The sequence below is a fragment of the Pezoporus wallicus genome, unplaced genomic scaffold (assembly GCF_028554395.1).
Source record: "Pezoporus wallicus isolate ANWC-B61680 ecotype Strahan unplaced genomic scaffold, APGP_CSIRO_Pwel_v1 contig_3710, whole genome shotgun sequence".
NCBI classification, from domain to species: Eukaryota; Metazoa; Chordata; class Aves; order Psittaciformes; family Psittacidae; genus Pezoporus; species Pezoporus wallicus.
The window spans coordinates 2,812,021-2,834,962 of NW_026640315.1; the positions used below are offsets into that span (position 1 = coordinate 2,812,021).

At 47.6% G+C, this 22,942-nt stretch overlaps 1 protein-coding gene across 7 annotated transcripts in view; it reads left to right on the forward strand.

Moving 5' to 3' along the window:
• Nucleotides 1-2,328: 2,328 nt before the first annotated feature.
• The window catches only part of RHBDL3 (rhomboid like 3), a 70,012-nt gene continuing 49,398 nt past the window's right edge, over nt 2,329-22,942 (forward strand). For 3 of the 7 annotated variants that reach the window (XM_057418487.1, XM_057418485.1, XM_057418486.1), the window contains exon 1: nt 9,769-9,941. In XM_057418487.1, coding sequence (XP_057274470.1) covers nt 9,771-9,941 — 171 coding nt within the window. In that variant the 5' untranslated portion in view covers nt 9,769-9,770. Of the gene's footprint in view, nt 2,466-5,946; nt 6,481-9,768; nt 9,942-22,942 lie in introns of those variants that run through there. The other 4 variants (XM_057418491.1, XM_057418488.1, XM_057418490.1 and 1 more) reach the window with 4 other exon arrangements.

Here is a 22,942-nt window from a genome sequence, read left to right on the forward strand (position 1 = left end):
GACTTCTCTGCTGTTTAAAGCAGAAACACAAATGCATACTCAGCCATGAACTTTGTTTTCTCTCAGGGACAAAACAGAACAGGACAAGAAAGCAGAGAGTTCTGGGTTCTTTGGGAAAGCTGATGCCTGTGCGTTACATTGACCTTCCAGAAAAGTGAGGTGAGAAAGTTCTGTCAACAGAAGATTAGAAAGCTCCCAAAAGTAAACTGTTAACTCTATCTAGCAAACTATTAGTTGTCTAAAAGTTTCTGAAGAAGTCTAATACTTTTCTGCAGACATGTGTATACCATGTTCCCTGGGAAAATGACCATTAGAGACCTTCTGTGTAACCTCCTCCCATTAGGTAACGGGACTACAGAGATTAGATTCCTCCACATTAACCTTTTCTTACAACAGGACAGGAGCTGCTGTCAGCCTCTTTCCTCATTCCCTGTTCCAGGTCCCTACCCATCCCAGTCCTGCTAGTGGTCTCCCTCCACTGTGTCACTGTCTGTTTTGTACCAGGAAGCCTGGAACTCAATGTGTACGGCGCAGTCTCACAAGTGCCAGTTACTGAGCGTGACCATGGATAGTGCTTGTGGGAGCTTTGTCAGATAGCTGAACAGTATTTCCTACTCTTTTTTCTGTTAGATCTGACATCCATGACGCAGAAAATAAATGCATTCATGTGATATAGAGCTTTCAAATTGATGACCTGCATAACTGAATGGTTGCCTACCTTTACAGTACTCCTTGTGTGTTTGTGGTGCCATGCAGCAATGGCACATGAAAGCTGAGAAGTGCACGATAGATGGTGCTGATGGATCCCTCCTTTTGTGGTCGTTTTGTTTTCTTTAGGTACAACACACCTGCCTTGGTAGAGGGAAACGGGGTTATAGGAAATAAGGAAGACTACTGTGATAGTGTAACTGAATCTGGAGGGATCGTTGTTCATCTGGGCCTGTTGATCTTTTAACATCAAAGCCAGCAGGGAACACTGGGTATTTACATGCCTTGAGACTTTGTTTTCCTAATGGATAATTCTACCCTCATAGATCATAACACTGCTGGTTATTCCCACCACCCCACCCTCACTACACCCCCAGAGGATACTTCAGGACTTCATTTCTCATAGGTTTATCTCAGACTGACATTGTACTGATGCTAAAGTGTCTTTTGAGAGTCTGATGGCCCTGCAGCATGGCCTGGCCTGGCTGAGGCCGGGGGGCTCTGCTGGTTTAAACCAGTCGGTGGCTTTTAGCTCCAAAACACTCCTAAATACCTGCTACCGTGCCCTGGGCCCCTCAGCAGCACGCCTCCCTGTGCTGGCCATGCAGGACACGCTGGCCTTGGTGTGCTGATGCGGACCTTTGACACCAGCCAAACATAGGATGATTTCCGGGCTCGGTATAACTGTTTTGTGCACAGGGCTGCAGCCAGGGCTGAGGGATTGCTGTCCTTTACGGAAGCATGTCGTTGTTCGGAGGGTATTTCCATGTTAATGGAGCCACCGCGCAACTGGAGGAGAGGTTTCTGTGGGAAAACGAGGGCAGCACCCCATGAGGCGGGAGCGGCCGCCAGGGGGCGCGCTGCTGACGGGCTGACGGGGCCGGGGCTGGCGGCGCGGAGCCGAGCAGCGGGAGCCGGTGCTGGGTCCGGGTCCGGGTCCAAGTCCGGGTCTGGTGCGCAGCGGGTTCGCGGTATGAAACGGCTCCATCAGCTCAGCAGCGCTCGAGGCCCGGGAGGGGAGAGCCACAGTGCGCTCCCCGGGCCGTCCCACACGGCCGCCGCTTGCCCGTCCGCCCCTGAGGTAACGCGCGTGCAGCCGGCAGCGCTGACGCGGGTCGTGCCCTGAGGCGAGGTGCTGGCCGCCCTCACGGCAAGGCCGCCGGCGTGCAGAGCAGACTGGACCGCTACGAACTCATGTAAAACTAGATCTCCTCCAATGGTTTAGAGAGGAATTTGCTTGGTCTGAGACCTGGAAGCGAACACAAGTCCTGGTACCCAACTCGGGGCAGCTGGCTGCTGTTCGCTGTGGAAATCCGCGTAGCTGTGCCACCTCGGTAAGAGTTGCCATGTTCACCCTCTGGATCCTGTGAGGGTTATAGTCACGGGGAGGATTACAGCCACTGGGAGGGAAAAGTGTTCTATTTGTGGAGCAAACAAAGACAAAAATGCAAAAAGTTGAGCTCTTGCTGCTGAGTGCTGGTTGGCGGGGAGGAGGAGCAGCCCAGTCAGCTCCATCACTGGCCTCTCTTAACAGTGAATTGGTTTATTTCCTCTGGTCCCGTCAGTTTCCTAACAACTTTCACTGTTATTTTCCAAAACCAGACTCTGTCTCCTCTTCCTGTTTGGTCTGATGTGTGGATCACCTTGCCATGGTGTCAAGTCACCGAGAGGACAAAGATCTCAATTCGTCTTCTTGGAGATGCATCCTTCACCCCTTGGCTTTAACTGCCTGAAAGCTTGTCAGTTCTGGGTTAACTGTAAGCATGACTTATTTTATGTTAGAAATGAACCTTGAGTTACTAACTGGTCTCCATTCCGAACAATTCATTTGGAATGAACCACTGTGTCCTGTGATCCCATCAGGTGACAGTTAAAAAGGAGCAGAAACACATTTTGAACACTGTAAGGGCTGGCCTGATAGAAGAACTCACTCTTAAGACAACCACCCAAAAAAATGATTAATGGTGGATTTAATTCCTTCCCCAGCTACAACCAAAAAGACAATTAGATCTAACTACAACCAATTGCAGCCACTGGGGCAGCAGAGAGCTGGAGGTGGAAAGACTAGAGTCTACTCTTTCAGTGCTGGGCTTGAAAAAGTCCTAAGTATAACATGGGGAATAGGGAGGGTTAGGAGGACAGTCTTTCAATGCAAGTTAGAAAACAGAGAAGAGATTGGACCTTATTTTTTCCCACAATTTCTTCTCTTCAGGAAGTAAAGTATCCATGAATCAGGGAGAATCCAAAAGGCAGCACATACAGACTAATTCATATTGACCCTAGAAATTGAGCTTGCATTGTCCCAGCCATGATAAGTATCATTGATACTGGGAGAGCACTTTGCTGCTGTTACCTTTTGGGCACAGTTTAAACCCATCTCATACCATGTCTGGTCCTTAAAGATTTTTTTGTTATTTTCATGAGTGTGAAGGGGTTAATCTGTGTGGTTTGATCCAGTCCCAACTAATTTCTTGCTAGGGTTGAGTTTGGGTGCAGTGGTTTTGGCTTCTGATCCAAAATACTGTGTTTTGCCTCATCAGTTGCCTTCCAGGGCTGGCTGCTGGCTGACTCCAGTACAGTAATCAAGCTGGGGAGGTTGCTCCATTTAGTTCCAATTGAGAGCTGGGCAGTTTTGTAAAAGCCCTTTGGGGCTACTTTGGGTGGAAAAAAGGACCCTTGAACAAACTGTTTTGATTTGCTCCAGGAGGCTTAGCTAACAGATGTTGGCTGGGTCCCTACTTTGAGGGCTTTCTATTGCATATTCATGAGCTGACCTTTATAGCCACTTCCAGTGCAGGAAGGACGTGTATCTACATTTTGTTCACAGCATTAGGCATATAAAAGGTTGCCTCCATGACTGAATGTGAAAATGGATTGGGGTTTATTATCTCAAGTTCTTCTGCCTACGTTTCTTCTGAAGCCCTTGTATGTTCTGTCTGCATCTGCCCTGTGGTGGCCCACAGTTCCCTAGTTTCTCTAGCAATTACTGTTTTCCAAGGTACAGTCACCAGGGGATGCAGTGGGGAAAAATGACAGCCTAAATTAAGAGGCTCTCACAGACTTGGAAGATGATAATTTGTCAGTAACAAAACTCCTCATTAGAATACTGTTAATTTCCTTTCTGTGGCAATTATAGCACAGCACTAGCTCATATGTGCAATGTGCAGAGATATTTCCCTGGGAAAAAAAAAAAAAAACAACACCCCTATCATTACCACTAGTGAAAAATATTCCTTAGGGTGAAAAATGAACTTGTAATTTAGCAGCAGTTTTCCAGCTTAGTGGGAGTTTGGTGTTAAGGTTTTGGGAGTTCTCCCTGTTGTATATTATATTTATACTAGACTTCATGGTTAGCGTTTTCCCACTAGCATCTGGAATCAGAGGTGATACAGAGCTCTTGACATGGCAGTCCCCAACTGGGTGGAACCTGTTACCCCTGAAATTCAGCTCATTTAATCTCCCTTCACTTTAAAAATGCGCTTCCCTCCTCCCTACAGACATCTTTAAGTGATTGCTGTTTCTTTCTGTTGGCATAGCATATTTTTGCTTACCCATCTGTTTTGAAGTTTTGATGAGGTTTAGTTTTTCAATCAAAAAGAGATTGTTTTTATAATAGCTGTTTAGTGCCTGGAATGTTTTGGCAGTGGTGCTGGTGTATGAGTACAGTGGGTTTGTGCTTCTCAGAAGTGCTAGATCTGGTAGCCTGTTTTTACACTTTGAGAGAGCAGGCTGGACAGGCTCTAGACAATACAGAAGTGAATGCTGTGCTCAGGGAATCACCTTTAAACCTGAAGAAGGTTTGCTCTGTTTAACTGATGAGTGTTGGTCATAAAAGGGGAGAGAAGCCCTCTTGTTCATCGGTTGCACTGGAGACCCCTGAAGAGCTTTTATTTTGTTGTCATTCACCTGAATTCTGGGGTAGAAAAGTTCTGCTCTTCAGGTCCAAAGTTCTGGAGTTTACTTCTTGCACATGCTTAAAAAGTTTACCTAAAATCTTCAAACTACTGGAAGGGACATTTCTTTAAAAAATATCTCCTAGCTCGGATTGTGATCTCCTGGGCACAGAGCTATCAACAGAGGGAAGTTTTTTACCTGAACACTCCTTGAAGATAACAGATTCCTTCCTAATATTTGCTCAGGGTGGGGCATCTCAAGCAGCACTACAGGATGAGATTATCATCTTAACTCTTTTATTTGTTCCCAAAATATGGATTATTTGCAGGATTGAGGTCTTCTGCTGGTTTGGCCAAGGGATCAGATCAGGTAACAGAGAATATCATTCCCTTTAGTTGATCTTGCTGAGCTGTGTGGGATGATATTCTAGCCTCTGGTCCTGACCCTAAATTAGCGCCAGCCATGCAGGATGCTGAGATGTGGAAACCTGCTCTTCTTTGGTGGCTGTAGCTTGTGTGGGTGTATGGAAAGGACTTAGCACTGTTTCCTTTTTCTTGCAGAAAAATCTTTTAGCAACTAACAAGCTAGGGGCCAATGGCTAAGGGCATGGGCCTGTGTGTTTCCCCGTCACTGTGTGGGACAAATCTAATATGGATCAAAAGTAATTCACAGTATGGAGCTCATGGTAGCTGTGGATAGGAGAGACAATCTTTGCCGCCTGCTCCAGTACTGCCAGACGGAAGATCCCATTCCTGTTCTAGTGGTATTCTAGCTGGATGTTGGGGTTTTGTTGTTGTTGTTCCAAACAAATTTGTAGAGAAAAGAGAGACTTCTAGCTTGGCTCTGTCCTTGTGGCTGAGGTGTGTCTGATCTGGTATTGGAGCTCCTGCATTAAGAAAATGTGCCCTGCGGTTCTGGACTGTCTGCTCTGACTCTGGCCCTGTCTGGCATTGGCTGTTGGTGAAGCAGAAAGCAGAGGCACTGGCAATGCATGGATCAGCCTGGCTCGCTTGCCCTTCCCCCTTGCCAACCTGCTATATCTCTACTTCATTGGATGAAGTTAAAACTGCTGAATCTTTGCCTTCGGTCAGGGCATTCCTCAAGTTCCTAATCCAGGCTCCAGATGGTCAAGATATGCATCTTGACATAGAGGAACAAATAATTATGGCAAAACACTTAAAACCCCACACTGGGCCCTAGCCGTGGCGCTCTCCAGGACAGAGAGGTTACCTTCAGAGAGCCCAGATAGCGCCACACGTCTGGCCACCAGCCCGCTGGGACCCTCGGGACCGCAATAGCAGGTGCCAGAGCGCGGCACTGGCGGAGAGCGGGCTGAGATCCGCCGGTTCCGCTCGCCCGGGCCCTGCCGCGAGGGTAGCTCCGGGAGGGCAGGGGCGACCCGCGGCTCCCCCGCCGCATCCTCGGACGTGCTGCTGCTCCGGGCTCTGCCTCCCCCGCGCTGGGAAGGGCGGGCCGCCGGCCGCAGGGCTCGGGGGAGGTGCCGGCCGTGCCCGGGGAGGGGTCACCTGCCCCGTCCGGAGCCGGCCGCCGGGATGCCGCCCGCCAGCGCTGCCAACGCTAATTGGATGTTCCCTGGATGGAGGATTTCCTCCCCTCCCGGCTGCGGGAGTCACGGAGGCAGGCTCGGTTGCGCTTGAAAGTTTGCCAAGCAGCAGCTAGGTTTAATTTCTTTAAGGATCTGGGGAGAAGGGAAAGGGGGCGGGGGGGGCGGGGGCTGGAAGGGGACCGTTTCCAAGCATGGGAGACAGGCTGCCGGAGCCTCACGCCAGCTCTTCCCCTGCTGTGGCTGCCAGCTCAGAGGCGGAAGAAATCGAGGTGCTGGACTCAGAGGATGTCCTACCTATGGCTGCAGAGGATGTAAGTTTCCTTTGCTCGGTGTCTGCCCACCTTTCCCCAGGGCCGGGTTAATCGGCTCGAGCTATTTATAGATGAAGTCCGGGATGGGGGGAGGAATGGGGCTGGTGACCCTCTGGGGCCGGGGAAAGCCGCTGTCCCCGCCGCCCTCCCGCCGCCGGTGCCTGCGGCTGTTTCCGTCCCCGGGAACGCAGCTCCTTTCTCCTTGCCCCAGCTCGGAGAGCTCTGGCGGCAGCGGCCCGGACGGGCTGCGGGTCCGTTCGGTGGGATGCTGGGTCCCTGCGAGCGGCGGCCGGCTGGGCAGGGGCGGCGGGGCTGCGCACGGAGCTGTACCTGGAGGCTGGAGAGGGGCTGACGCCTCGGCTTGAGCCGCTTCCAAGGGACAGAGAGCTTCTCCAGAGAGCCAGCCACTCGGAGGGTGACAGATACGAAACGCTCTCGGGAGCCTGTTCCTTCTTCCAGCCCCCGAGCAACAAACAGCCCAGGAAGTTTTCTCCCCGACGCGGCTGGGCTGATGCTTCTCTCCACCCTCTGAGCTCTGATTGCACCTGAGGGTGGGAAAACTTGGCACCGGTCTCTGCCTCTGCTCATCCAGCCTAGAAGGACACCATGTGGTCCTGCGTGCTTTGAATCTGCTCCTGCCGGGCTGAGCAGCAAAGCCTGCAGAGCTGAGGTGGTAGTTCTGCATCTGCCGGTCCCGGAGGCAGCAGCTCGCTATGCACCTGTCTGTGAGGGCGCGAACGTAAGCGGATCCTGCGGTCCTGGTGCACTCCATTACTGCTCGCAGCTCTTCTTCCCAGCAAACTCTGCTGGGTTGAAGACTAGGCAAACTGTCTGCTCAGCCTGCAGAGGAAAGTGCAGAGTCTGCCTCTGCGTATGAAGGCATGAAGCAGTGATACTAAATGTCTTTCTGCAGAGGGCTCTGTCTCAGGTCTTGCACCAGTTTGAGAGGGAAACTTGTGAACTAAGCTTCCAGCAGTGGTGCATCCCCCTTTCCCTCTACTTTTACCACACTGGGGCTGCTTAGGGGCAGTGTCTGCTCTTCATCCCCCAGCCCTTCTTTCTGAATCACCTAGAATTCGGATGCTGTTGGATTTTCCTCCCAGAGGGTAGCAGAGGAAGTGCAATTGCCTGGCAGAGCTGCATTCCCTAGGCTGTATCCTGAGCGCTGTATAGTCAGGAGAGAACGTGTGATGCAGTTTGAAATCTGCTACAGCACTCCCAGACAGCCCTAAGAGAAGCATGCCTGACCCTGGGGTATGTGGAGCTTCCACTTGGAAGGAGTGGCTTTCCAGGAGCTTTCACAGGCCAGGTTTCCAAATCCCAGTGCTTGCTTACCTCAGACTGTGACCTTTCTTTCTCTGACAATTTCTGTGGTTGTCTGGGTGGTCTACAAGAAAGATTTCCTGCTGTGATACACATGGACCCCTTGGAGTTACTCCAGCCTCTACATGACTGCAGCCATTAGCAATTCAATCCTGCCAGGGGCACAGGAGATGCTGAAGTGCTGAGTGCCTGGCAGGACTGGGCTCCTGAGACAGCAGAGAGACCATGAGCTTTCTTCAGTGAAATCTAGATTTTCATCCTAGTTCTGCTACTGACTTGCTGCTTGACCTTGAGGTAGGACAGCTCAGGTCTGATCCAGCTTGCAGTGTCTTGCTGGAATCTGCATTGTTATTTGACTCTGGTACCTTGTTTTCTGCAATCAACAAAATTGGGCTAGAGCCTGCAGTTGCATCGGTTATGGGAAGCTGCTGAGACTTGGCAATAGATGATGTGATAGAAACCTGAGGTATCAGATATCATCTGCAAGTGAGGAGCAGGAAGTGGTGTAAATGCCCTCCTCCTTGGCCAAGATTTCCTGCTGAAACAGGCTACAGAGCATCATCTCTGAACATTCAAACTGCTTTGTGCTAGGACCCGAGTGCCCTCCTGAGACCTCGCTGGGGGTTGAGTTTCTGTTGTTATTACGTTGGAAAGCTTGATGTGAGCTCTTGGGCTTGGCCAGCAAGAACTGACTCAAGGTCACTTCTTTATGTGTTATTAACAACAGAAATGTTACAGAGTGGCGGTTTGGCTGTCACAGCCTTGTCAGTGTGCAACAGCTCAGCTGTGATGTCATTAAAGCTCTGGGAGCAGCCTTCCACAAAGCCAGGATTCAGGCAGTCCCCAAATGTTCTGTTTAAAGTGCTGGGCTGATTTATGATGATAAATGGGAGTTTATAAATGGATAGAGGCATGGGGAGGAGGGGAGCCAACAACTTAACTGATTAAATGGAATTCAGTGGCCTCATATCCCACTGTCTCTCCAGTCAATTCTGCTTTAGATCTGCCTACCATATGAAAGGAAATGTTCTTCCAGGGCTAGATAAGACTCTCACCAGAGTCCTGCTTTGCATATAGCACAGAGAGATTTGTTTCTCTCAGTCTGGTGTTTGTTGGTTTACTCATTTTGCCTCTCTGGCAGGGTGAATGGGGCAGAAACAAAGTGTTGTGGTGCCTGGGAATGTGGGAATGGGAATGTGCATATTTTTTTCTGAGGACCCCAAGCCAGTGGTTACCCCACTGTTGCCCTGTGGAAGTTGTTCTCTTCTTAGCTGGCTCCCAAATCCAAGAGAGACGAGAAAAATTCATTAGGAATCCCCTCTGTGCTGTGGGACAGCGAGGCAGCAAGCCTGGGTCTGGGTGGTGACTTGATGTTGGTCTTTATGCAAAGCATAAATTGGATCTGGTCGCCAGCTTGTTTTTTTCTGTTCCCAAGTGACAAGGACTTGTGGATTGTTCACATGATCAACAGTGTTGAAATGCAGCTTCCTCCTGCACAGAGCTGTTAAGGCAGATCTGCTATAACAGAAGTGTGTGGGGTAGATTCTTGTAATGGGCTCTCTTCAGCCATACACTCTCCCACTTTGCCTGAGAGGAATTACCTGGTTTTCAGACGTACACATGTGAGGTTCAAAGAACTGGTGGGTTATCAGAGACCTTGCAGCAAGTTCCTACCCGAGTTAGGAGCAGGCAGCAGACAACCCAGCAAGGCAGGATCTCAGAAAGTGATCTGAAACCCCATTGCTAATTCCTCCCTCCCCTCAATATACACCAAGCTTTCTTGATCCCTGTGAGTAAAAAAGCCTTTTATTCCTTGCTTGCCTGCGAGTAGGCAAAGTGGGAGAAAACAGAATTAACACATGAATGTTCTGAGTTCATCCTAATTTGGATTTGTAAATGAAAACTGTTCTCCCTGTGGTTGGTAGATTCCCCCTGCCTCCTCCCCCGGAAGGGTAGGTGATTCTGGGATGAAGAAGGATGCTGGAAATGGCACTAAATCATTTGGTTATTTCTCTGTGTTAGAATATACTTCTACAGTTTACTGCATGTTAATGTTGTCGTTGCTCTTATACCTTCTTTTTCTTCTTTTTCCTCCCTTATGCATTGCCTCTCAGCACTGGAAAGCCCTATTTGATCAGGTATGTGAACAACTGATGTATTGTCTCTGTCTTGTGAGCAAAGATTCCAACCCCCAGTTAATTTCCTCTGTACTAGATTTCCCTGCTTTTAGAATACAGCCTAGAAGTAATGTGCTTCATGCTCCTAGTTCCCAGGATGCTGGTGGGCAAGTCACTACTGCTTTGGGCCTTTCTCTCAATTTCTCTTCTGAGTAGCCAGGGTCAGAGATGGGCCCAGCCTGGCCACCCCTTCTAGCACAAGGGCTGAGCTGAGGGCGTGCAGCAGGTGCTCTGGTTGCTCCCAGTTGTACCATCTTTGCTCTGTGGATTAAAAGATCTTCTACTGATTGAGGCAGGCAAACTAGGACCTGTAAAACAAGCACTGTATTCTTTTAAATGGCCCCCCTATTTCAGCTACTAAACTGACTGCTGGAGGGTTGCATCCTCCCAGGGAGGACATGCTGCTTTAAACTTGCACGGAATTAGCGAAATATCTGCTTCTGTACCAAAGGCTATGGTTGTATCAGGTAAATGCCTTGGGTCAGATCTGTAGCCACCTGAAATCAGCACAACACTGTAGAGCTCTGAGTTATAGCTGCTGCGAATTTGGACTGGGGATTCTAGTTTGTAAATTATGCTTTTAGCTGCTTTAACTGACGTGTTTGCTTTGTGGTGTTCCTTCCATCTGCCAGGTTGAAATGTGAAGCAATCATAAACCGAAGAGTTTTTTTGGGGTTGGCTTGCTTCTAAACTGCAGAGCCCTCTTGATGTCATAAACTTTTGTGCTGTTGTGAGTGCGTGTAAATGTCACCTTCTGTAAGGGAGCTTATTCTGATGCTGGCATCGTCCTGGCAATGCTAAAGTTCAGATAGCATTTTGTCCCTGCTTTATGAGCCGATAATCTTGCTTCTGTGTCTGGCTGAACTGCAGAGCCAAAAGCTATGATGCAGTCTCTGCAAAAGGATGTCCTTGGTACCCTGGGGGTCCCGTTATCATTCAGCTAATAACTGGACTGCTTGTTCTGATGAGTGCTCATTTATAGCCACTTAGCCATGACAGGCTAAGAATCCATGGGTCTGGACTGAAGTCCATTTGTTGTATAGTCAAGCAAGCTGGCAGCTGGGAATTAGGTTACTATAACTGTTGATCATGCCTAAGTTCTGTGGTGTATTTGAATTCACTGCCACTCAAAAAGGTGGATGCAAAATAAATTGCTTGTGGTCTGGGCTGAATGTTTTCAGCCACTTTGAGTTCTCCCATCTGAAACGTTGGCCTTAATTTGGAGTCTTATTCCACAAACATCCTTTGAAGTCACTGAGTCCTTGTGGGATGGGGCTCTTGGCTGATAGCTACCTCGGGCTCAAAGAGAGGAATCTGTAATTTCCCACTGGATTTGCTTGAATAGTAGATGGAGGGTTTTTCCTTCTTTTTTTTTTCTTTTTGAGGGAGGGAAGAATTTGACTGTTGGAATTTACAGAACACTAGCCCAGTAACAAGGGAATGGGCTGAAAAGGCAGGCCTTCAATAATTAGCTATGTTTCAATTAGGCTGCAGCTGAAATTTAAGCCTAGTCTGTAAGGCTTTATTATCAAAGAGAATACAACCTGTGACAATTAGTTGTAAGTCCTGAATAAATCAATAACGTCCTTGTTGCCCATGGGCAAAGCCAGGGAGCTGATATCTTCCTTGAGCATTATGTCAGCAATGCAATGCAATTAGCCCTGCAGTGAATTGCAAGATGCTGTTTGTCATGGAACAAGGTTGCTATTCCCAGCAGCTCTGTACCGAGAGGAGAGGGGAACGTTTTGTTTAGCACTGATTGGCACCCATGTGCAACATGAGGACTGGCTTAAAAACTAGAGTAAACCCATGTTTTGAAACTCAGAACAGTTGCAGCTCTCCCTGGGAGATGTGACCTGGCCTTATGGTTACTTAGAGTGAAAATGGGTGGCCAGAGATTAATGTGCCCTGTGCATTTGTGACTCCTAGGCTGGGACTGAAGTTTGCTGGCCACCCTCTCCTGCTGAGGCACACGGGCTCCTGCATTCACTGTGTCCTAGGAGAGCAGGAGAAGGCTTTGGAGAAAGTGTTAGAGCTGTTGGGAATTCACAGTCTGGGAGTCTCCAAGTCTCTTGTTTCTAGGGTGGTGGAGTATGACAGCAAACAGTGCAAGGGAGGGGTCAGCACTTCCCCCCCCTTCGATTTTTGCTTATTTGTTTCAGGGGAGAGGAGTGACTGACAATGCTTTCTGAAAGAATTTGTTTGTTCTGATCTAACTCTAATCTGTCACACTGGGAATTGTCAGTGACTCAAGCCAGGATCTCCAGTCAATTGCAGATTGCTTCTTTTTGAGTAGTAAAAGATATTTGGCAGAAAGTCAGATCCAGAAATGCATCCTAGGCATTGAGGTTCAAAAAGCCCTTCCCAGGACAAAATCCTGACTACATTGAAGTAAGTACCAAAATTCCTCCTGCATTTAGTGGGGTCAGCATTTCACCCAGAACTTTTGGAGCAGGCAGACTTGCAGCTTTTCAGTGCTGCAGCCAGGCAGTTACAGTACAGCTGCTGCTTCATGCTGTGCTTAGGAGATGTGTTTTTTATTACGAGGACGTGGCCCTCGGGCAGCTCTAACTCACTTTTATATGGGAACTTTTATAGGGATTCATACATTTATTTATTGTGCTCATAAACACCCTCCACCCACACACACACATTAGCTCCGCATCTGCTGCCTTCTGCAGAGACTGCACCATTGCTGAGCACTCCATGCTGTCTCCTTGTGGAATCCAAGCTCTGAGCAGAGCAAGGCATTGCCTCTGTCCATCCGTCCACAATCACTTAGGGTTTTCTTATTCTTTTTTTTCTTCATTGGCAAAAAAAAACCTTTTTTCCCTTAATCTTCTGGTAAAGTTAAAAATGCCACAATCCCAGGAGCAAGTCCTGACAGTTTCACACTTCTCTCTGCTAATAAGATACCTTGTTCCTTGCCTTGCACACTAACATAAGAACATCTTCTTGTCCTTGTTGAAGGCAAGTTGTCTGATCATTAGAGTGCATCTGCAGATGAGTTTTCTGAGGGGCTCTCCCTGCTTTGCTCTGTCCTTTCTAGGGCTTTGGGTGCCCATCTTCACCTCCGTGTCTCCAGTGCCCCTGCTTTAGAGATGACTGCAGCTAATCAGTATCATCCAGCCTTGGTTGTGCTTGGTAAAGGGGCTATCTAGGAGGAAAATGTTCATTATTAGGACAGACCTGCCTTCTGAAGGTGGCTTTTAGCCTTGTTAGATACCAAGATACCATCTTCTCTGTTTTTCCATCCTCATGGCTGCAGAGATTTCAGGGGTGAATTAACATTATCAGCCCTCATCTCAGAGTTCTCACTTCTTCTCACCCATACCCCGGTTTGTAGTCATGACAACAAATTTGTTTTAAATAGACATAGAGAAAACTCTCAAAAAGACCCTCCTCACTGGCTCAGCACCTTGATGCTATTGCTTGTCAATCCAGGCTGTGTTTTTGTTGCAGCTGCTTTAGAAATCCTGGATTCCTTCCTGAGACTTGTATGTGGGTGTGATGGCAGCAGATGAACAGAGTTTATTGGGAATGCAGAGAGATGCCAAGTTAGCCAGTCTGTGTAGGCAGCTAATGGAAAACTTGAGCTCAGAAGCAAGGTTGTAGAGATATCCTGGACCAGACATGCACTTACCAGGAAGAGTTCGGATGCTGACACTACCAGTAGTGGGTGCAGCTGAACCTGCTCTGCCATGGTCTCATAAAACATTAAATTATGCTTGAAAATATGCTGACTTTGCAGCTGCCTTAAATCCAGGGCTGGTTCTTGCACGACTTAAATTGCAAAACAATCCATAAAATCAGGCCAGCTATTGTGATGGTTGATGGTAACTGGGAAAGGGAATTATTTTGAAGTCAATGATCTTTTATGTTAACTGTGTCCCTTTTCTCTGGATAGCCTTTAACACAGGTGGGACGAGATATTTCCCATACTGTAAAAGACATTCCAGTTTGTTCACTGGGGCACTGTGGAGCTAAACATCACTTCACTGTGGAAAGGTTCCCTGGCTATTGTTGCTGTCTAACCACTGCTGGCTGTGGCTGCAGCACCTTGTCAGGCAGGTCTCTGAGCTTGGGGCAGTGGTTTTACCACTTTCTCTGGCAATTTGCTTGTGTCTTACCACTGGTTTGCGTGGGTCACTGGGAGCAGGAGGAGCAGAAGCTGCAAGGTGAGGAACAGAAAGCAATGGCAGTGAGAGCAGCAATACAGGCAGAGGGTTGAGCACAGGCTTGTATGCAAACTTCAAGTCCTTGCCTGAATCTTGTCACTGACTTTTTAATGTAGTGTTTCTCAGGACATAAGTCCACATTTAAGTGGTGGGGTGCTGCAAAGAGGAGGCTATAGGAACTGTTATTAGGAAATAGTCATAGACTTGTTACTTCATCTCCTAAGGTGAACTTCAGAATCAGAGGTGCTGGTGGGAAGACTGTCCACAGTGACAACAGTTTAGTACCCAGGCCCTAAAACCAGCGTCTGTCTTGTCTGCTATATTCGACATTTCTGTGAGCGTGACAAGAAATTTGCCCCCTTCTCCCCCTCTACCACGCTGCACATTGTAAAGTGGAAAGACACTTTAAAAGCTACAAGGGTCTCTTGGCAATGCACAGAGGGGGTTCAGCATCTGCCCCATGCCTAGAAGTCTAATCTTATTTACACTTGTCAGTGTGGGCTGCTGGAGGAGATGAAAGGCAGAGGACAAGGAGGAAGAATAGATTAGTCTTGAGCAGAGGGCACTGGGAGTGCACCTGCCTCTGCCCCGCTACCTTGCGGAGGGGTGGCAGCAGCAGCTGGGCATGTGTCATCTGCTGCTCTTTGAGGCACCCAGCCATGGAGCACACGATTAATGACTCAGGGGGCTGGGCTTTTGTGAGCAATAAAGCCCTGGGATTTAGGCAGAGCTCTCTGGCCTTTCTTCTGAGCAGCCCCATCACTTTACATTTCTCAAGTGGCGTTGGTCGCAGGGAGCTGCTGTCTGTGGCCACAATGCTTCCCTTTCTCCTCTCTCCCCAAACTGGGCTGACCTTTGTCATGCAGCATTAACCCTTTGACTCTTCCACTTCGGGTTATGGGGTTGGGGAAAAAAAAAAAAAAGAGTCCCTTCAAATTCATTGCTCTGTGGACAGACTTGAAGGGTAGAATGGGCTGCTTAGAGATGATCTGGTTTTGCTGAAGGAGATTGTTTTACTGATGCTGTCTGGATTATCAACCCCTCACTGCCTTCTGCCAGAATATCTTTTAAATACAGCAGCCCCTGGAAAAGAGGGGAGGGGAATTTATCTTTCTTTCAGTCAAGAAGGGAAACTGAGGCACTGAGCAGCAAATAGATGTCTAACAGTATTCCCTCTGCAGGGTACTGTCTTTCACCATGCTTCAATTAGCCTGTGTCTATCCCCAGTGTTGTTACAGTGGATGGCAATCTCCCAGCACTTCAAGGCTTATATCCAGATTTGGCTTTTAGCCACGATACCCTGGAGTGATGGCTCAGCATGAAAAAGCCACATGGAGGTCATTAATGATCTTCCTGCCTCTTGAAGGATGACAGCAAAAATTCCCTAAGTTCCTCCTTAATCTTCTAATACCTCTGTACACTGAATACCAGTAGCAGGTCTCTGAGGTTGTCTGAGATTATATTTACACCTTCCCTGCAGCATGAAAGGTTTGGGATCAGCTTCCCCCATTTCCCTTTTCCCTGGATGCTCCTCTGTCCAATCCCACTGACCTGTACACAGATTGTTGGCTTTGCCTTCTGGAAAAAGTTGGGAGAGGAAGCCTTCAGTATGAACCAGACATCAGCAGTGTAGCACAAACAGCACTGTAAACTGGTGCTGGTAGAAGCAAGCATCTCCTCAAATGCTTCAAGGAGTCATAACAAACACACCAAAAAGCACATGGAGGCTGAGTCAGTCTTACACAGCTCGTGAGTTACTGGCAGCTTGATGTCTCTAGATTTGTAAAAGCCTCAGGAGGCTTCCTACTCATTACACATTTGTGTACCTTCCACGTCTGAGCTGCCTGAAACCTGCACGTTGGAGTGCTGGCTCCGAGGGACAACAGGCTGGATTCACACTGTGGTATCTGCTGCCCCCTGATCCCAGCTGCAGCGATGGCTTTGGTAGCGTCCGCTCTGCTTTTCAGCTCAATGTGCAGGATGGTTTTTAGACACATAGATCCTTGCTAATGCATTGTTCCCAAATCCTGTCTCGCACACAGAAAATCACTGAAGCAATAAAAGCATTTAAGCCTGCATGTTTAAAAAGAAAGGGGGGGGGGGGGGGTGTGAAGCTGTAAACGTAGGGTGGATTGATGCTGTTCTGCAAATCAGCTGGTGCATTGTCCTCTGTGGCTGTGTGCTCCGTTATGACAGAGAAGGGGAAGAGATCATCCTGTCTCCAGAGGAACAAGCCAGCTGCTTAGCGAGTGCAGATAGTTTGGAGGTGCTTTTCTACACCAGCACCAGTTATGTCTGTAACATTTACAGGACTTTTAAAGTTACACTGCATCAGACCTGCAAATAAATGTTTCTTCTCTGTGGTAGGAAGTATCATGTTGCTGTTGCTTTCTGATATTTGCAGTCAGTGCAAATGTACTGGGGCACGTTTGCAAATTAAATGCAGCAGTGGGTGTGTTTGAGCTTGACGGCAGCCAAGGAAGCTGTGATCTCTTTCTGCCTCCTCAGTAGGCATTGTACAGTGTGCTGGTCTGAAATCAGCTTGGTACCAACACCATGAGACAAAGTTGTTGCGGTTCAGATGATGGGCTGTTTCCTTGCGCTGTTGTACATACCGGCTGCTGAGGAAAGCTCATCTCTGAATGGTCAGGACTTTTATGAGATTCAAACCTTGTAGCCTGTTCAAACTGTAGCACCTGGGACACTCACTTTGTTCCCTCTCCTCCCCCAGTCTCCTGAGTGGTGGCATCCCTCCTCATTCAGCTGCTCATGGTGATATTGGACATATTCTGCCATCAGAGATGATGTATCTTGGTGAAATATGTAGTGAAAGTCCTGGATGTTTGTGATCACACCAAGTCTCACTTGCATCATGAATTCCTTCAACTTCAAAATGAAACCCCCAGCACTAGCAAGACAGAGATGTATGTATTCTTAGTATAGGCTCCTGTTGCTTAGGAACGGCTGTCTGCAGTGACCCTGTGTTGCGGTGAAAAGAGGAACAATGTATAAAACCAATGTTAAACAAGCAAGATCGATCTTACCCCTAGGACTTGTTCTTCATGTTCTTTGATACTTGTCATACTCTGTAGGTAGCTTATACTCTGGAGTTTTCCAAGTTGCATGAGGAAAAAAATAAATGAGGCTGGAGGCAAAGCTCTTTGTGACTATCGTCAAACCTCTGATCTGCACTTCTTCAGGGCGATGTTCCCTAAGGAAGCATCTCTTTGCCTCTGTGATCCTTTACAACTAGGTATCAGTGGTGATGGTAACCCTGCTTTGTGAGCATCCTTTTGTGTTTTAGTGGAAGTGCTTGTTGATGACAGCCTACAGCCAGTGAGACGTAGCCATACCTCTTAGCACAGAAAGGATCAATATTATAAAAGCTGAAAAATAGAAAGTTTCACAAAAACTACTGGAGGACTTGATCCTGTTGCTCTGACTTGGTCTAGCAAAGCACTTGAAAACAAGTGTGACAATTGTCCTGACTCATTATATGTCTAATATCAACTGGATGTTTTGCTGGGGCTGGCACCAGAATGGCATGTGCCCTGAGGGATTTGGAGAGCAGAGTGGGGCTTTAGTTCTGCCCCTTGGCTCTGAAACACAGCCATGTGCTGTTTCCCTCTGCTGGCTTCCTGCCACTCCTCTCACACATTTCTTTACCTTCATGCTGAGAAATAATGGGAAGTGGGCCTTAAGCATCTTTCCTCACTTCAGGTAGTGGCCTCCATGGAAGGATGTTGCTTTTTAGCCTTGTCATTTGCACTGGGGAGGAAACTGAAAGTGTTTATTGTGGTTCCTTCTTCCATTTGAATTGTTGCCTCTTCTCTCAGCTACTCCCTCTTTGCTAATTGAGGAGTTGCTTTTGCACAGTCTTGTTATCACTGGATTTATGTCTCTGGGTTGTTCTCCTCCCCATCAGCAGGGAAGGCACAAACAGTTTTCCTTCATGTGTCCTCTGACAATAGTATTTGGGGTTTGCAGAAGCATTTATTTTGCATTACTTTGTGCATTTAGGCAGCCCTTTTGGGGGTGACTGCTGTGAAGAGCACGGGAGGTGGTCCTGCTGCTGCTATCTGTGGTCTCTGAGCTGTGCCTGGAGACCATGGCTGGAGCAATAACTTCCTTCCAACCTAAATGAAGTGTCTGAAGAATCTTTATTGAATTGCACCTTTGCTTTATCACACTTCACACTTGCCAGCCCTGGGAATGGTTTGTGGCAATTGTCAATGGGATGTGACATTGTTTAGTGGTGGGCTTAGCAGTCCTGGGGTACAAGTTGGACTTGATGATCTTAAAGGTCTTTTCCAACCTAGCTGATTCTATGATTCTGTCTTTTGTGTATGTGTATGGGTGCAGGATTGCTTTTGTGCCTTCAACATGTTTAATGTTCTGGTGTTGTCTCCTCTAGAGTGGTAGGAGCTAAACTGTATTTTGGCTTTTTAGAGGATTCTCTAGTGTTGGGCATCCCCACCAGAGGCTTTTGCTATTGCAGTTTTTTTCAGTCAGCCTGTATCCCAGAAGCTGTAGTGTGCAGGTTTGCTTGTGTGCTCTTCACCTGGTGGAAAGTTCCTGCCTGCATTCATTGTCTGCTACAGCATTTGGAGAGGCTAAAGCCATGTGTTTTTATGAATGAGCACAGTGGTCCATTTCTCATGGCCATTTACCTGTTGGGCATGACAGTAAACAACTCTTCTGGTGGAGGGGGTATAAATGCTGGACAATCCTGTTCAACAAGACAGGTGCACCAAGTGACTTCTCCCAAGGTGACGAGATGTCTCCCAAAGAACTGTCCCATTTATGGCCCTAGTAAATAGTCCTGAAAGGCATAGTGAGAATTTTCTGGACCTGTCATGGTTCCAGATGACTGGAAGCTCCAGGCTGTTACTTGACCATGTGGAGTAATAAAAATGTGAAAACTAATTAACTTTAGACGTACTGCAAAACAAACTGGTTCATGCAAAAAATGACTCCACATTTGCAGGAACAGTGATATTATGGGCTTACAAGCCTGTATTTAATGGATTATGATGCATGAAGTATATTCCTCTTGCTGACTTCCAAGGCCAAATGGAATATAAGGAGCTTTACTGATCACTGAGAATCTGAACACCAGCTTGGAGTAATGTTCTCTTTCATCCTTATTAATTATGTAGCCGATGTGTGGGTGGAGGTTTGACACAAAGCTGCATTGGATGGTTTCTTGTAGTCTAAACCAGCCTGAATTATGCACACCCAACCCAAGCAAAAGCAGTTCATTCAAGGAAAGATGCTCTCTGCAGTGTGAGTGCTGTAGTCTTTCTGAGGTCATTCTCTGCTTACTGCTCCCCGTGAATGTAGCTGAATAAGCTCTTTCCTAGTGGGAACACCAACATGTTTTCCTGATGTTAGCAGGTTCGGGACCTGCCTCCTGTGATGAGGATGCTCTATGTGTGCCTGTTGTGATGGTGACATCAGAGAAGGGATGTTAGAGTGCCCTGGGTTGTGTTCCTTGCCAATGACAAGATGCTTACTGACAGTGTATAGGTGATCCAGCCTCTGTCATCCTACACCAATTTGGAGGGAGGGAATGACTGGCTATTCTCACTTTCCAAGGTGTATCCCTCCTTCTGTCCCACTGCTCCTGCATTACTCAGTAGCTTTTAATACCGGATGTTTAACTGCCTGTACTGTTAGTCAAAGCTGTGCCTGCCGATTCCTGTTCTCCTGTGCTAGGCTCTATTAATTTAGCTGGTGGCGGAGCTTTGTGTGGAGCCTTTCCTCACTGGGACACGTGATGCTGCTTTGCTGTTCTTTTCTGACAGTTACTCATCACCCCAAAGAGCAGAGCTGGCCCTTTTGCAGGACATAGGGTGCTCTGGAGTAAACTGCAGGTTTTGCTATGTTAGATTTGCACAGGTTATAGCTACAGTTCCTCAGAAAGCTGCAGGCAGTTGATGGCCTGTCATCTGCTGGGGAGGAAGGTTGAATATTGTCCCACTGTGGAGTGGGGGAGCCTGATCTGGAGCTACCTGCTCGGGGGGGGGGAGCATTGTGTGCTGATCAGGGCTATGCCCACACCTGGGTCATTCAGACAAAGCATCTCATATCTTGGCAAGGTACCTGCAATGATTGCTGATACAGGAGCAGGTATTTGAAATTTGAAAGAAAAACCATCTTAAAGGAAGGAAAACTGCGCTGTGATGAGGTTTTTATTAGAACTGTTTGTTTATTTTAGAGTTTTCCCCTCTCTCTGATGGATGTACTTGACTTGCCATGGTACTCAGTATCAGAGTACCAGCTAGCATGGGTCTATCCAAAGCTTTCGTTTTCTCCACTAAGCTAAATATTATTGCAGAACTATTATTAGAACTCAAATAACTGTGTGTGCATACTCCCTGCTATAGAATTCTACTTTCTCACGCATCAAATCAAGTCTCTGTGGATTTTCACCTCCCTCCCAGATCTGGCAGACAGTGAAAAAGGGAGCTATTTTTAATCTGAAATATTCTGTGTTTCAAGTCCAGAGTATAAAATGTAGTTTTTTCTCCTGACAAATTTTATGGCTGATTGCTATAAAACTCTGTATCTTTAAAGGAAGGATGAAACTTCCTACAGGAAGGACAAAAGTTCTGATTTTGGGGGCTGTGGATCTTAGTTCCTTTGGGAAACTGAAACGCAGTGGCAATTGCTGTCCTTGGAGTAAAGAATTTACAAAGAAGGAAGAACAATTTACAAAGGAGCCTAGCAAAGCCCAGTGTGGTACAGGGGTATCAAGAGACCCAGTTCCTCTCTAGGAGGAGAAATGATGGTCACTGGATTATGAAACATTTCTCTTTTTGTTTCAGTTGTTCTGTCTTCTTTCTGCCTTAATGGGAGGAGGAGAGAGAGGCAAAGCAGATCTGATTGTAGAGGAAAGCTTGAGCTGGGGAAATCAGCATGCTCGGCCTGCAAGGTAGCTTTAGGTCAGGACTTCAGGCTGGGCTGCAGGCTGGCTGATACAGTGTGACAGGAGCAACGTTTCCTATGCCAGCGCTGAATCCTGTGCCCCAGCACTGGTGGAGCTGTTTCACTGCAAACCCCAGCTCAGCTTTCTTCTGGCTCCCAGTGCTGAAAAACCTACCTCAGACAGTCCACGTGGTCTCTGTGTGGGTGGCCTTTTGGGCTGGGACAGACTTCACCTGCCCTGCTGCAGCCTTGGTAAGAAGAGAGTTAAAGCTGTTGAAACCCAAGACAGGAGGAGCTCCCCTCAATGTATGGGCAGAATTTTTCCTTGCTGAGTAAATTTTCTCCCTAGTTATCAACCCAGCAGCACCCTGCAGGCCCAGCCTTGGTCGTTGCTGCAAGGACTGTCTCATGCAGCCCATCAGCCACAGCATCCTGACACCTAATAAGGCTTAATGGGACAGCCAAGCTCTGAGCACAGCAGACCACCCCCAGTCCTGATCTGCAGTGTGCTTCTCTCTTTTCTGCCTGATGCAGCAGGGAAATAGCATTTGTCTCCTGGCTCATGGGAGTTTCTGCCTGGCCTTTGTCTTGCTGGTGTTGCTCACCAGATATGTCACTAAGCAGCAGCAAAGACAGACCCAGTGGCTCAGATCTGATTAACCTCTACAACTTTATCCTGTGTCTTAATTGGATTAGTTGCAGGGGGGTGGGTTTCCTACTGTTCCTCTTCGTTGGTTTTTTTTTCTTAAACAGGTACTTACCACTGTGACATCTAATGCAAGCAACAAGTTAGAGCAGCAAGATCTGTGAATAAACAAGTGGTGTTTGGTTCTTCCCCACTGCTTAACCAACAGCTCCTGCCCTTCCTTTCTGCAAAGCTGCTGTAGCTGATGCCTGTGAGATAGGTCTGAGTAAAGCCCTGCAGAGGGACCTCTTGGGAGCTGTGAGTCTAACCTAACAGCCTGGATGCCAGACCAAGAGTTCCTGATTGCCGACTGCAGTTCTGTCACTCTGGGGAAGGATTTTTGCTCAGTCAATGTTCAAAGCAGCATTAACTTTCCATGTTCAGGTTCTTTTATGTTTTCTCTGTGTTTTTAGTTTCCTTCAGAGCCTGATTATTCTGCACCTTAGGGTTTTTGCTTGTATCACTGCAGTGGCTGTTGGCTGTAGGGAATTGGCCTTATTCAGCACTGCAATACCTCTTCCTCTTCAAGGACTTCAAAGCTCATTCTCCAGTATCAGTTCATTTAGTTTCACAGGTGGGAACATGGAATAAGGAGATCAGTGATCATATCCTGTTACAATGGGGGACAGGCTGCTCAGACCTATAAAAGGAATGGAATCTATTTGATTATGGGTTTGCCTCTCATTCCCCAGACTGCTGACAACCTGCATGGTGCTCACTAGAGAAAAAAGAGAACCAGTTTACAGGAGACTTTACCCCTTGTCCATCCTTCTGTCTGCAGCACCCAGTTACCTCTTCAACAAGCTTAAAATAAAAGCCTTTCTCCTTGCCATAGCTGGAATTGGTCCTGGATTGGGCAGTAGAGAGGGTCATTCACCTCCCTGGGATGACAGAAGGGGTATGTACTGCTAAGAAGCTCTTTCTTACATCTCTTTCTAGATAGCTATGCACAAAAAGAGTGAATTGTAGGTGTGATATGGGAGCACAGCTCTGTTCCAGGAGGAATAATAGATGTACCAGCACCACTCTAGCTGCTATAAGATCAAAAGTGCTGTTACATTAAAGCTGGTAATATGGCCTCGCTTGGCAAAAGGGCTGAGAAACTGTTCCAGGGTTTTGATGTATGTTCACATAAACTGTGTTCAGATAAGCTGCCTTCCACGATGAGG